This window comes from Pongo abelii, chromosome 4 (assembly GCF_028885655.2).
Source record: "Pongo abelii isolate AG06213 chromosome 4, NHGRI_mPonAbe1-v2.0_pri, whole genome shotgun sequence".
Classification (NCBI taxonomy): Eukaryota; Metazoa; Chordata; class Mammalia; order Primates; family Hominidae; genus Pongo; species Pongo abelii.
In genome coordinates, this window is record NC_071989.2 from 155,763,646 (window position 1) to 155,779,173 (window position 15,528).

At 38.6% G+C, this 15,528-nt stretch overlaps 1 protein-coding gene across 1 annotated transcript in view; it reads left to right on the plus strand.

The window, feature by feature from the left end:
• STK32A (serine/threonine kinase 32A) overlaps nt 1–15,528 on the plus strand; it is a 151,981-nt gene that overhangs the window by 81,584 nt on the left and 54,869 nt on the right. The window contains 1 exon segment of the mRNA NM_001132142.1: nt 6,454–6,627. Within this exon segment, the coding sequence (NP_001125614.1) occupies nt 6,454–6,627 (174 nt within the window).

Sequence of the window (15,528 nt, forward strand, 5' to 3'; positions counted from 1 at the left end):
TTTTTGAGAGAGAGTCTCCCTCTGTCGCCCAGGCTAGAGTGCAGTGGTGTGATCTCGGCTCACTGCAACCTCTGCCTCCCAGGTTCAAGCGATTCTCCTACCTCAGCCTCCTGAGTAGCTGAGATTACAGGTGTGCGCCACCATGCCCAGGTAATTTTTGTATTTTTAGCAGAGATGGGGTTTCACCATGTTGGTAAGGCAGGTCTCGAACTCCTGACCTCATGATCCACCCGCCTCAGCCTCCCAAAGTGCTGGGATTACAGGCGTGAGCCACCGCACCCGGCCCACATTTGGGTTTTTTTCAACAAAAAATTACTAGAAATAAAAGAATAATAGTTGGTCAGGGAAGCTGTAGAATAAAAAAGACTGCCACATACGTCAATGGCAGTGGGCGGGCCTTGTTTGAATCCAACTCTAGGATGCAAACATTTGATAAAAATTTCTTTATTTAAAAAGAAAAGTTTATAAAACAATCAGAAAAAATAAAAAAGACTGAGGATCTCAGGACCACTACTAGCCTAGATAATTTATAAAGATTAGATAACTGACTCATTTTTGCTAGTTTCTTTCCTGATAAGGCAATATGTATTAGATATATCAGAGTAGAAGGAAATATTTTTCTTATATCTATCTGGCTTTTTAAATATAAACATATAAGTAAAAACCAAAATGATTTATAATCCTACCATTTATGTAACTGATTATCTTATTTTCAAAAAAGTGTTATGCATGTACTAGCATATGTGTGTTTCCTTCTTTTGTCTTTACAATGTATTTTGGAAATCATTCCATATCAGAATATAGATCTGCCTTTTTGTAGCCATTGAAATGCAAAGAAAAAAAGAACATAGATCTGTCTCATTTTTTTTAAAATGCCATATAATCTGTAGTATGAATTTACTATAATTTATCCGCATACTCCCTTATTGATGGGCATGTAAATGGTGTTAATTTTATGTGATATAATGAGTATCCTTATATGTATATCTTGGCACAGTTTTTCGAGTGTATCCATAAAGTTCCTTGCGATGAAATTATAGGGCAACACAGGGTGTGGTGGCTCATGTCTGTCATTTCAGCACTTTGAGAGGCTACGGCAGGAGGATTACTTGAGGCCAGGAGTTTGAGACCAGCCTGGGCAACATAGTGAGCCCTCACCTCTACTAAAAATTAAAAAAAAAAAAAAAAAGAAAAAGTTTGGTATGGTGATATGTACCTGCAGTTCCAACTACCCAGGAGGCTGAGGTGGGAGGATCATTTGAACCTGGGATGTCAAGGCTACAGTGAGCTATGATTGTGCCACTGCACTGCAGCCTGGATGACACAGTGGGACCCTGTCTCAAAAAAAAAAAAAAAAAAAGACAGAAAGAAAGAAATTACAGGCCAAATCCATGTGCTTTTTAAAGGATATTTTTGAATCGTCCTCCAAAAGAGGCTTCACCAAATTACCAGCCACGGCATACAAGATACCCATTTCTCCATGTCCTTTCCAACAGTGGCTCTCATCAAGCCTTGGTGGAAATGCTCTCATACTGATACATTAACGACTAAAAGTCCTGACATATCTGCTTAGGTTGTAAATTGCCTCCCTCTAAACTTATACAGAGATAATTTAGGGTGTTGTCTCAGCTTGGTTCCAGTGTTATCCAAGCCATTAACCTTTCTTTTGCTTTAGATCGTCACATTGCAGTATTTCAGTTAAAAAACAAAAACACGACTGGGTATTTTTTTTTTTTTTTGAGACGGAGTCTCGCCCTGTAGCCCAGGCTGGAGTACAGTGGTGCGATCTTGGCTCACTGCAAGCTCCACCTCCCGGGTTCAAACCATTCTCCTGCCTCAGCCTCCTGAGTAGGTGGGACTACAGGCTCCCGCCACCATCCCCGGCTAATTTTTTGTATTTTTAGTAGAGACGGGGTTTCACCATGTTAGCCAGGATGGTCTCGATCTCCTGACCTCGTGACCCGCCCGCCTCGGCCTCCCAAAGTGCTGGGATTACAGGCGTGAGCCACCGCGCCCGGCCACAATGGGGTATTGTTTTTATAGACTGTTGAAATCTGCCTTTGGAAACCGCGGGTTTGCTGTATTGTTATGGTGAATGAATTAGGTGCATAATACTAGTTTTTAAAAAATGAACTTCACACTAAGTACACCTTGAAAAATCATTCCAGAGCTATAAGAAGAGCTATAAGAAGAAAAATATGATGGGTCATTGCTCCAAAGAAAGGTTTTAAAATGTAAATTTGTACTTAATGAATTAGACAGTGTATCCTAACCTCCTCTTTGCTATTCTTCAGGGATCTCTTCTAACAAGGGCTAATGCTTCCCCTAAGCCATGAAAAGCCTGCTGTGAGCACTCCCTGTTCAGGGTCAGAAAAACACAATGACCTGCTCTATCATTTTAGGTTCTAGGACAATGTTCTCTTGCTTTTCCTTGCTCAGAATGGAGCTTTGCTGGGGTAGCATCAGAATGAGGATTTGGTGCAACAGTTCTGCAATAGGAAGTAGGTTCCCCTACTCTCATGGTTTTCAAGCTTTTTTGACTGCAGCCCATAACGAGAAATAATGTTTTTCATCATAACCCAGTAGATACACTCACAGAGAGACACTATATTCATAAACAAATTTCATTATGTTTAACCTTATGTCAATAGCATTTATCCTATGTTATTCGATCTATTTTATTTCTTTTTAAAAAATGCTTATCACAGTCAACCAAACTGATTTCACAACTCCTTGAAGGAATTTGAGCCACAATTTGAAAAATACTGCATTGTAGAATATTTTAGAGTCTCTTCCAAACCCTCAGAGTCAGATTTATTTCAAAATGGCCCCTGTAAGACGGCTTCAAGCATGTGAGTGACTTTCGTTTTTCTTTTTGCTTCTTTACCATTTACCATGACTTCCAAATAAGTGACTCTTTTGGCTTATTTGGTAACCATGCTAATTTCTAAACATAGAACCTAGAGCATTTACATCAGACCCACCCAAAGCTTGTGTTTTAACCTTGCTTCTCTCCTTTCTTTCTTTGATTCATTGATTATGTTTTCTATTGGTATTTGTTCAATCTGTATTTCAGGCAGTGTACAGGTTTTGAGGCACCAATGGTGAGTAAAAGCAAGCATGCATCCTGAGATATATTGGGAATGAAAGAAGTTAATCTAAAAGCACACAGGAAAATATTTTCAAACTTTGATAAATTCTGTGTAAGCATATGGCATTGCATGTAACAGGGGAACCGCATTTAATATGGAGTGTTGGAAAAGGCTTCTGTGAGAAGCCTTTTGAGCTGAGACTTGAAAGGTGAAAAAAATATAACCAGGTACTGGGCAGCATCATGAGTGCAGGCACAGGTCACATCATATCACAAGCTTCTAAGGCTGAAGGGGGCATGAATTGCTAGCTGGAGAATGGAAGGAAAAGATCTTCAAGATAAAGCTGGAAAAATAAACAGGGCCAGACCTCATAGGTTTCTGTAGACCATGGAAAGAGGTGAAGGTTATTTTGAGCCTGGATGACATGATAAAACTCACACTGTAAAAATATAACTGCAAGGTAGAGAATGGATTGAAGAGGTCCAAGATTACGCAGACAGAGCTATGAATAGCCTATTGCAATGGTCTGGGTCAAGCATGGTGGAGTAGGGTTGGAATAGGGTGGTGATCTTTTACTAGTTATCTTCCTTACTGAGCACACTTTGCAATGAATTTCAAATGCACTGGGACCAGACTTGTTAATTTTGGAGCTGTCAACCAAGAAATAAATAAGCCATGATATCCCACCAAAGAAAGTTGCAGAAATGCAATAGTGAGGCTGTGATGAATGGCTGAGGTACAAGGAAGCTCTTACTCACTCATTTTAAAAAATCAGATGATATGAAGTTGAATATTCTAGATATTGCACAATTGTGTTATGTTCACATATTTTACTGGGCATAGTTCTGGATAATAAAATATTTATCTTCTCTCCCTCTGAGAATTAAAAATCTGAGATGGAGGCCTCTGATGTGCCAAAGGAGAAAGATGATTTTTAAGAGCCAAACGTGCCTCCATGATTAAATACATTTATATTTCTACTGGCCAAGGGAAGCATGTTGCCTCTTGCTTGGGCCTCTTCTGTCTTTGATTAATAATCCCCTGTACATTCGAACACTGTTATTAACTTGCCACAACTAGCACCTTTATCACTTTGTTCTTTGAATAAAAAGAGCTTAACTCAAGTCCCAGTAAAAATGTTCATTCAGGCTGAATTTAAGAAATTTATTCTAATCCCTTGGAGTTAAATGGAATAATACGAGAAGAGTCCACTGGTCTGTTACCAGGTTTCTGAACTACACCTGGCAGCCTAACATAGTCAACAGCAGGGAGTGAATCACGTCTGCTCTGTATGCTAACCCGGTCTGAGTAGGTGGTTTGCATTGGCATCTAATTATGTTTATGGTTAGTACTCTCTTCTCCTGACTTTTGGTACCAAACCCTCACACATCTCATTATCCCTATTGCATCTGCCACTCATCCTAAAAGGCCTTGCTTACATCCCACAATCAATCATTCTTTCTATTACCTTAGCGGAGAACAGCCTGAGGTGCAGCAGGTCCCAGGTATGATTACAGATTCACCAGTTCAATATTGTTTACTGAATGGCCTATAAAACACAGTGAATATAATTTGTGTTGCTGCAGTTGGAAGGCTTATGTGCCACACTGCCTAGAACCAAAGACCTTTCCTCACGCCCAATACACCAATGGCAGTCATTGCATCGAGATGAAGAATAGTATCTCCCAAAAGGCAATACCAAGCATATGTTTCTCAGGCTTTTACAAAACACTTTTTGAGTTTCTGTCTAAATTCCTCTAAAAGCTTAATTTTTCCAAGACATATTCTGTGTAAATCAGTCTTCAGTGGTAAACAAAATTTTATTTATTGAACTATCAGGTGCTATTAATGCTAATTAGAATGTTACCACCTCAGATTAATGCTTTGTTGAATTTCTTTTTTTCTGGTGTTTGTAAGTATCCCTTTTCTCCTTTAGCACAATGATAATTACAAAGAAGAAAATGTACTAAGTGCATTTCTCCCATCATTGATATTTTACATTTATTTCCTCAGCAAATAAGTTGTCACTAGGAAGTGATGTGCATCCCTGGGCACTGCTTGCAGGCACTTAATTCTTTGATTCAAATGAAACTTTAAAATGTTATATCCATGACATTATGTCTAAAGAAACATGTCAAAGAAACATGTCAGAGAACTTGACTGTGAATAGAAATCACAGCTGTGCTTTGAGGGAAACAAAATAAATCACAGAGGTAGGAATGCATTTTTACAAGCTACTGTTTGTACACAGCAGAGGCCAATTCTACTCTCTGTGTCTCATTTCCTCTTCTAATTCCTCATCCCTACACTCCTTCATGTGTGAAGCCCATGTCTGATCCTGCCTATTTCAGTGACTGGGAGTCATTGCAGATGCATGCACAGGGTCCTGTTATGGGATCTGGCTTCTGCCACCTTCTCCAGACACAAGCTTCCCCCTCATACCTGTTGTTCCAGCAAATCCACGCTATTCTCCTTTCTGCACTTGCACTAGGTTCTTTCCGAAGTCTGTGCTTTCATGCATCCTATTTTTCTCTGGTATTTTTCAAATTTTACTTTGGCACCTGGAGAACATTTTGGCACTACCATTTGTCAGGTGTTTAACTTTGTGCATTTCCTCGTGTGAATGGGAGCGTAGGACCAGCATCGTGAGGAAGGACTGGGGTCACACTTACAGTGTGTCAGAGCCCACAAAGTCACTCAGTAGAAACATCAGGAGATGTTAGCATTATTTTTTAGTTATTACTGTGATCACCATTCCTCAAAATTGAGCTCCGGTTTTACCTCTACTGAGAAGCTTTCTCTTACTTCCCCATCCCAAAGTGAATTACTTCCTTGTACTGTGTGCTTAGTTCTTCATTGCCCTTCTTATATGTTTTCCTTATCATTAATGTGGGACATGATTTGTTATAATGTTGCTGGGCAATGATGTTGTTAGTATAGAAAAATGGGCATGAGAATGGTTCAAGGAGTTCCCATAACTCATATTTTATGGGCCTTCTGCAATATATGGTTAGGATACAACCATTAGCAATAAATGGATAACTTGGGTTCTCTTCATTTTCTGTGTTTTATTGCTACATGAACAAACAGTTATTGAGTGCTTACTGTATGTCAAGCATGACAATAAGTATTATAATTACCCTGTTTATTCATCAGTATGATCAAATTTGGTTATTATTCCCATGTGACCCAGGAGGAAACTAAAGGCCTAAGGTGATAGAGCTAGTGATAGACCACCTACTCCCAAAGTCTGAGCTCTTAGCTCAAGAACACTCTGCTCTGATCTGTAGGGTCTTTTGCCTCTGAGACTCTTTAATGTGTAAATATATTTGATAAGTTTTCTCTTCTAATGCAATTTCAGGTATTCCTTCCAAGATGAGGAAGACATGTTCATGGTGGTGGACCTCCTGCTCGGTGGAGACCTGCGTTATCATCTGCAACAGAACGTCCGCTTCAAGGAAGAAACAGTGAAGCTCTTCATCTGTGAGCTGGTCATGGCCCTGGACTACCTGCAGAGCCAGCGCATCATTCACAGGTCAGTCAAGTCCAAGGAGACAGCCATGAACGTAATGCAAGGAGAGAATCCACAACTGGCTACCTTCAATAAATTTTTATTGAACATGACATTTAATCCTCATGTAATTCTTGAAACAGTACCCTGAGTTAGGTTGATTGTCCTCATTTTGCAGATTTTTTAAAAGACTGAACACATAGAGCTTAATTTGCCAAAGGTCACAGTAAACAACAAGATCACAATCAATGAATTTTGGTACTATTTTATAACTAAGCTTAGACAGGAGAAAAGGTGGCATATAGAAACCTAATAAATATTAAATAAATAATTAAATGGAGGTAGCACATGGAGGGAAAGAAATAGAATGAAAAGAAAGAAAGTTCTTTGGGAAAAAAGCTTGAGTCTTTCTAATATTTGCTGTCCTGCAGTCTATGTTAAATTAATCCCTAATGTATGTACTGCAAATGGAGGTAGAAAAAGCAATAGCAATGTCTTCTGCATTTAGAGCATTAGTAGTAAATAAAGACATACGAATAACATAAGAAACCATAAAGCTATAGAGATAATAGAGAGAAAAGATAATACTTTATAGTAAAGAAATTTGTAGTTTTAATGATGATTTTATATATAGTATCTCATTTGATCTCTGAAATAACCTGAGATAAATGATCAGAGCAGATGTAATTAGACTAGAATTACATATGAAAAAATCATGGCTTGTATACATTAAATTAGCACCCAGTTTACTTATAAGAATTGTAAACATATCAAACATCAAAACATCTACTAATCAACATCAAAACAACTAGTGTTTACTGGTTGATGACTTACTATGTGCCAGGCACTCCTAGGTACTTTATGTACATTAGTTTATTAAATCCTCAAAACTCAGCAAAGATTCCACATTTCATTATAATATTCCCATTACTCAGATAAAGAAACTGTCTCAAAGATTTGCCAGGACAAACAGCTAGCAAATAGCATAGCCAGGATTCAAACCTAGATCTCTCTGACCTCAAAGTCAGAATTCTATGATACCACTTCACATTACTTACACGTATGAAATATATGCATTAACTGATTATACATCATTAAATGAAAAATCAGTACATGTGACTCTGCTGCTGTCATCTCCCATCCTTGAAGAATTTGCTGAGATTTTAAGTACAATTATGTCTCAATTAGTAAAAAGTTGGCTAGATAAAATATTTGACCACCACCAGTTGACATTGACCTGTAATTTATTTTTTAAACCTACATATATATATATATTTTTAGAGAGATGGGGTTTCACCATGTTGCCCAGTCTGGTCTCCAACTTTTGGCCTCAAGTGGTCCTCCTGCCTCAGCCTCTCAAAATGCTGGGATTACAGGAGTGAGCCACTGTACTCAGCCTATAATTTATCTTGATGAGTACAGAGCCTATAGATGAAGGTGAAGCATCAGAATTTATAGATTCTCTGTGCAGGTACCACAGGCCAGTTCTTTTATTTATTTTATTTATTTATTTTTTTGGCCTTGGCCCTCTACATTTAGTTTTTATTTAATGTTCCTTCTTTGGAAGGGCCTGCTTGTATTGGAAGTGTGCTCTTCAGGCACCAGATAAATGAAAGCAGACCAGTTAATTACATAGGATCTCAGTAGTGAATTTGCACACCTGGTATTTTTTCAATAACTAGAAATCCTGTTCTCAAGCATTCATCTTCCCATACTGGTTTTCTGGTGCCTCATAGCTCTTTCTGAAGAGAGACTCTTCATACTTATTAGTCTATGGAGTCCCTCTCAAAACTTTCCTGCTCATTCATTCTCCCCAAAATTGCCAACCACAGCCTATCTTGGTTGTGACATCACAGATATCAGAAAGAAGGCAGTGACCTTGAGAAACCAGCATGGCCTCAGAGCCTTTTCACTCTCTCTCTCTCCTTTTCCTGTTTGAAATTGGGTTCTGTCCCTTCTTTCTTTAGGCTTCATGTTCTTGGTCATCAAAAGACCAATTCTCTGAGCATTTTCTCCATGTGTTTAGAACTGTGTTCCAAGAGGAATTCAGGAGGGAAAAACAACAACAAAAATATTGATACAATTTTTCCCCAAGGAGCTTACTAACACCCAATACTGTTTTTCTGTTCTTTCCCTCTCTTTTTCTCTCGTCATCGTCATCATTTTGCCACTTAAATCATAAACCAAGGATTAACTTTCTGGTTTTTTGCCCTTCAATCACACCCACAGTTATTACTTAGTGCCCGTTCTCAGAAGGGCCTTTTTGTACTGAAATGTCTCCTCACCATGGTAAATGTATGGAAAGCAAACAGGATGACATTTTGAGTGCAGTGTTAAATTGAGGTGACATCCTTCTGGCATCAAAAACTATTCAGGTGCATTTCTGCAGCCTTTATGCACCTCTCCCCCCACCTCCCAGGTGTTATATTTTACAGGCTCTCATACCCTTTTGTACCTCTCCTGAGGAGTTGTGACATTTGGTGTGTAATTAATTCATTTGTCTCCTTTACAAAATTGTGAACTCTGCATGTTTTGCTTTTCATTGTATAACCAGAATGTGAAAAAAATATGAGCCACATGAATGAATGATTGACCAGAAGTTCAGGCGTACAAACAGGAAAGATTCAAATATAGGACATTAAATCCAAAGGTCTCAGACCTACTTGTACCTTGGTCTTTACTTTAATCATGTAATTTATCATCCAAACCAGGACACTCTGAGAGCTAAAGAGGATGCTATTAATATTAATAATTGCACTGGGAAGAGTCAAAAGCCATAAATAATCTAGGCAATTCAGGACCTATGTCAACATCATTAAGGCTTTTCAAAGCAGTGTTTTTTGGTTTTTTATTTTTTGTAGAGACAGGGTCTCCCTATGTTGCCTAGGCTGGCCTTGAACTCCTGGGCTCAAGCAACCCTCCTGCCTCAGCCTCCCAAAACTCTGGGATTACAGATGTGAGCCACCATGCCCAGCTTCAAATAGACATTTTAATTCTGACAGTGTTCTGATAACCAGGATTTTCTGCTCTCAGAATACCAGATATCAATTTGAAATGGTGTCAAATAGCTTTTAAAAAAATGTACTTGGTAAAAGAAGCAGTGATCCCTTTGTTTAAGGAATTTAAATGATAATAACTTTGGCAATCTGAGACTAGGGCTCCAGGGCCAGAGAATGCAAAAAGCAATACAGAAGAGATATAAGCTTCTGAATACTGTAATTCTTTTTAAAATCTCCTTCTTCAAAAGAATCAGCACCATTCATGTTGTATTTGACTTCAAGATAAAACACCTTTTAGTTACTTAGAAAGATTAGATTGTAAAATACATGCTGAGTCCCTAGAAATTAAAAGTGAGAATGAAAAAAAGAATCAATGAAAGTACAGTAGATCTCCTGGACAAGGAGAGAACATCTGCATAAAACTGAAGATATAAAATACGTGACTTCCTACTTTTAGATTAAAATCTACATTTTGCCTTTGGACATAGTAGAAGATTCAAAATTACCCATAAACAGTCAGCAATACGTGAAAGTAGGAGCCGCCGTAGGCTGCTGTTAGCTTAGGGCTTCCTGGGTACCAGGCTGCCTGCTAAGCACTTGTAAGTTATTTCACTCAGTCTCCCCATAGCTCCAGGAGGTTGATGGCACTTTGTCCCCATTTCGCCGTCGATGAAACTCTGGTTCTGAAAAATTACTTGCCCAAGGTTGCATGGCTAGTAAGTAGGGAAAGCATTATGTTTAGGAAATGCAGAGCTCTTCACCACTCTCCAGCCTGCAGATGCTCAGCATGGCTGCAGCTCTGAGGGGAGCACGGGACACCTATGCATGGCCACCTGCCTCGGGCACACACAGACGGAAGTGTTACATGTGGAATGGACAGACAGAGAACATCCTAAAACTGGAAGCTAAATTGTGTGAGAAAGACAAGTACTTCAGAGAAGGTGGTGTGGAGTCACAAAACAAGTTTCATGAGAGCTCATACAGAGAACAGCCTAAAACTAGAATCTAAATTGTGTGAGAAAGACAAGTACTTCAGAGAAGTTGGTTTGGAGTAAGAAAGCAAGTCTCATGAGAGCTCTGAGGGTGTAAAGGGGACTTTTAACAGCCAAAGCACACAGCAAGTCTAGCCTAGCAAGAGGAGCTCAATGGATGAAAGTCCTCACTTGTTTCCCTGTGTTAACATAGAAGCGGCTCTTTTTAAAATTTTGTTTTCACTTCAGCTTTTCTGCCAGAAATGTCTAGTGTAATGATGTTTTAAAAAAAACCATAAGATCTGTTTCTGCCACAAATCCCCATTAAGACATAAATGGAGTTTTATTTTGTGGATGTTTAAAAATCCATGGACTTGAACTTTTGGTAGTTTCCCAAATATGTAGAATATTCAGCTAGTTTTCTTCAATTTCAGAATCTTTCTTTTCTATCGTTGTTAAAGACACAGGGTTGCATAATAACCATTAAGTTTGAATTGTGCAATTAGACAACTTTCTTATTAGTCAAGAAGTCAAACATTTTGTGTGAGTACAGCTTGAAAATCAGCTTTAGTTTCCAAAGACTGGCCAGTTTGAAGTATAATATTCTCTTTTGCTTACTTGAAATCTGCAAATAAATGCTTTAAATGATGGACAAAGTGATTATTTGCTTTTATTTAAAAAATAAGGAAAACGAAACTCATTACAATCTCCTCTACAGGGTTAGTACTGTTCTATTTGTTGATTGCCAAAGCCTCTCCAATGAACAATCTGGTGGAAAGTAATTATTTAATATTATAATCCAAAGACAAATTTCTGTTTACTCCCTTGTCAGATCTTAAAGAAGACTCAATTATGAATTTAAGCTAATGAGATGGATTGTATGGGACAATTAAATAGTAAGTCATTTTGGGTCAAAATACCATTTGAGAGGATGGTTGATTGTTTTTTCCCTCTGAGAATTACCCCCCACTATAACGAGGTTATAACTCACTGTTTGCTAAATTTTTATAGGAACGAGATAAAAAATCTAATTAGAGTAATTTGTGCAAGTAATTGCAGTACAACAGAGAGAGTTGCAAAAATTTCATTTTCCATTGAGTACCGAAATGTTGAAGAGAAATAAAAGAAAATTTATGGCTGTGTAGAAAAACACAGGATGGTATTTTTATTTATCACCTTTACCTTCTTTGCTGTACTCATTGGAACCAATAACTGATTCCAGATTCATCTTAGGGACTGTATAAAATGCAGATAGAAATTATTTCTCACACATGACCTCTTGGGCTGGAGTAGCTGCTTATGAGAAGTCCCTATCATTCTTCTAGAAATCAGTATCTTGACAGTGAAGAAAAAAATCTTAGGAATAATGCTTCTAGTCCAAATATTTATTCAAAAATTATTTATTGGGTACCCATTTGCCAGTGTTCTGAATGCCAGGCTCCCATGGGGAACAAGACAATCCCCCTGTCATATGAAGTTGTTAATATTATAGTGTGAAAAATAGTCAAGTAAACACTTCAACATTAATATCAAAAGGCTTTTAAATGTTGTGGCATGTGCCATAAAGAATGAAAGCTGTTATGTGCATATCCTGAGCTATGCATGCGTGCCTGCATGCACGTGTGTGCACACACGTGCACACACACACACACACACACACACACACACACAATATGCTTAGTTGCATCTTCCCAATGCTCATGGTTATACCTCTAATTGTAGCCTCTGGACCATGATATTCTATATAAAAAGCTGTCTCCCCTCTCAAATCTTAAGCCCTCATAGGTGGATACTACACCTCACTTATGTTTTAATCTCCAGCAACTTGCACTGGATCTAAACTAGAGTGCTTGCTGGATAATTCAATGACTGAACAAATGAATGAGGACAGTATGTACATGTAACCATTGGGTGAGTGCAGAAGGTAAAAGTTGCTGTGGAGGATGTCGTCTTCAGCAAATTCTCAATTTATTCCACACATTCCTCTGTGCGTCCACAGCATGTGGAGTTCTGGGCTGCCTTTCCACTCTGCTGGATTAGTTTTGTATGCCATGTAACAAATTCCCACAGACCCAGTGACCAGAAAGAACATACCTTTATCAGCTCGCAGTTTCTTTGGGTCGGGTGTCTGGGCACAGTCTAGTTGGGTTCTCGGCACAGCTGCCATTAAGGTGTCAGCCAGAACTGGGTTCTCTTCTGGAGGCTGAACTGGAGAAGAATCCACTTCCAAACTCAGTCAGAATGTTGGCAGAAGGTATTTCCTTGTGGCTGTAGGACTCATGGCGGCTACTTTCTTCAAATTTAACAAGGAGAAGAATACTGTAGAGTAAGTTGGCTAGAAAGAAAACAGAGTACACATACTTGAATAATGATACATAACATTGTAACATAACTCAGTCACAGAAGTGAAACCATCACATCTGCCATGTAATGTTGGATAGAAACAAACCATGGAACCAGCCCATGCTGAGGGGCTGGAAATTATGCAAGGGTGTGAACACCAAAAGCTGGGAATCCTGGGGGTCACCACACAGTCTGTTCACCACACAGTCTGTTCACCACATTTCCTCTAAAGAAGTTGCACTGCATCACAGTTCCATACCAATTTCTGCTATGACCTTAAATATAGCCCTGAACTTCCCTGTCAAGGAAGAAGTGAGGATATTTCAACAAGTGATCAGAAATGATTCTTTTATATCTAAGATTCTAGGATGATTTCCTCTCTGCCCTGGTAGGCTGCTCTTCAAAATATGACCTCCTCATTGTTTCTCTGCTCTACCACACACTCGTTCCCCTCCAAGAAGGCTGCCCAACTGTAATGACCTGTCTAGAGAGCCTGTGATAGTGACTTGTGATAAATGGCTGTTAGCACGTTTACCAATCAAGGTCTTGTTTGCAATTCGGTTGTGGGCCAAAATTATGTTTGTTTTAACTGAGGTCTTTAGTTTATTTCAGGCAGAGATCTGGGCTGGAATGTCACCTTTGTGTCTAATTCTCACACACTGTACTATCTTAGCAGTCACATTTTATTTTCTTGAGATGACAATTTATAGGAAAAAATAAGAAATTTCTGCAGCTAATCATTTTAGTCAATGATCATTGAGTGACAGGTGAGCTCCTAATAAATAAATTTGCCAACAGAGTGACACCTCAGGTTTCTGAAGCATGTGGGAATGAGTCATCTGGAGAGATGTTTTTCTAATTCCTGGAAGTATTTCAGAGTTTTTTAACTATTTAATTTATACTACAAAGTACCTATGTCACTTTTTTAATGACTTAATAGGAGCTATCACTTATTGCTTATACCAACAACTGCATACTGTGCTAATTGGCAGGTTCCACACACCACCTAACTTGATAATCAACAGTTCTCTGAGGGGATTAAGCAACTTGCCAATATACAGTCAGTATATGGGGACCAGATTCAAATGTAGAATTACCTTCTTCAAAGGCCCTGTTCTAAATATAGATGCCCTTACTTTCACTCTTATAATAATAAGATATCCTCAAGGTCAGATGAGCTGTTCAGTGCTGTTTACCAAATAGCATAAAACTTCAGTTTAGATACATATTTTAGTGGGTAGATACTATATGTTAATTTGTGCTCCCTCAGAAAGATTTGTTGAAGTCCTAACCTCCAGTGCCTCAGACAATGATCTTTTTTGGAAAGAGGGTTTTTACCCAGATAATCAAGTTAGAATGAACCCATTAGTGTAGGCCCTAATCCAGTATGACTGGTGTCCTTATGAAAAGAGGAACTTTGGACACAGAGGAACATACATAGAGTGAAGATGATGTGGATGTAGAGAGACACAGGGAGGATGACAGGTGAAGATGGGGGATTGGTGTGATGGGTCCATCAGCCAAGGAATGTCAGAGATTGCCAGCAAACCCACAGAAGCTGGAAGAGGCCTGGGAGGAGTCTCCCTGAGAAGTTTCAGAGGGAGCATGGGCCCTGCTGGCATCTTGATTTTGGACTTTCTACCTTCAGAACTGTGAGAAAATAAATTTCTGTGTTCTTCAAGCCACTGTTTGTGGTACTTTGTGACAGCAGCTCTAACAAATGAATGTAGTAAATAAGTTTTCATTTTTTCTTTGCTGCTAATATTTTAAACTTTGCTTCTCTAGTAGGTGCCACTCAGAGCACCTTCTGTCCTCCCTCCTAACAAGCTGCTTACAATACATTATGGGATAGAAGACCAAGTGACAAAACTTGTTAGTATTGTTTGTAAAATTAAACTAATCCAAGAGAATATTCAGTAAGTCAAGTCCATTGGCTTTAGTATATGGTAACCTATTTTAATGTTGCCAAAGACTGTCTTTGCTTACTTTTGTATTTCAGGTTTGGGAAGATATTTTCAGTATCTGTGGCTTGTTTTTTATACCATTTCTCTTGTCCAAGGTGTTTTGTTTTGCTTTTATATATCTATTAGGAAAGTTAAATCTTTTCCATTTTACCAAAGCTACATGTCCAGTATGAGAACGTTTAAAGTCTAAAAATTATCTGATTACTTATATTGTATGTGTTCTGCTTGATGCTGGCTTTCTTTCAGTGTATTGATAAAAGTTTCTGTTTGTTGCAGTGGAATAATAGACTTTGGTTTTAGGCTATCATCTGTGGAGTGCTTAAGAAAACGCCCTTTCTTTTTGTTTTGGTAAATCTGCTTTTCAGTAGACCACAAGCCCTTGCAAATGTTCTCTTTTTCTAACTCTGGTAGCAGAAAGGCCACTTGAGCCTCAAAACAAAACGGCAGTGCAGTAATGAGGGTATTAGGTTGATGTGTTCTATTCAGCACCTGCTCCCGAGCTACCGAATAATGAATGAGCATGAATTACACATTGTGAAAACAGGAGAATCTGCCTTCTTTGTGTTGTATGCATCAAGCAGTTTCAAAAGGGCTTTGCAATTGTGTTTCTCACAGAAAGCCACCCATTTGTGAAAACCCATGTGAAAA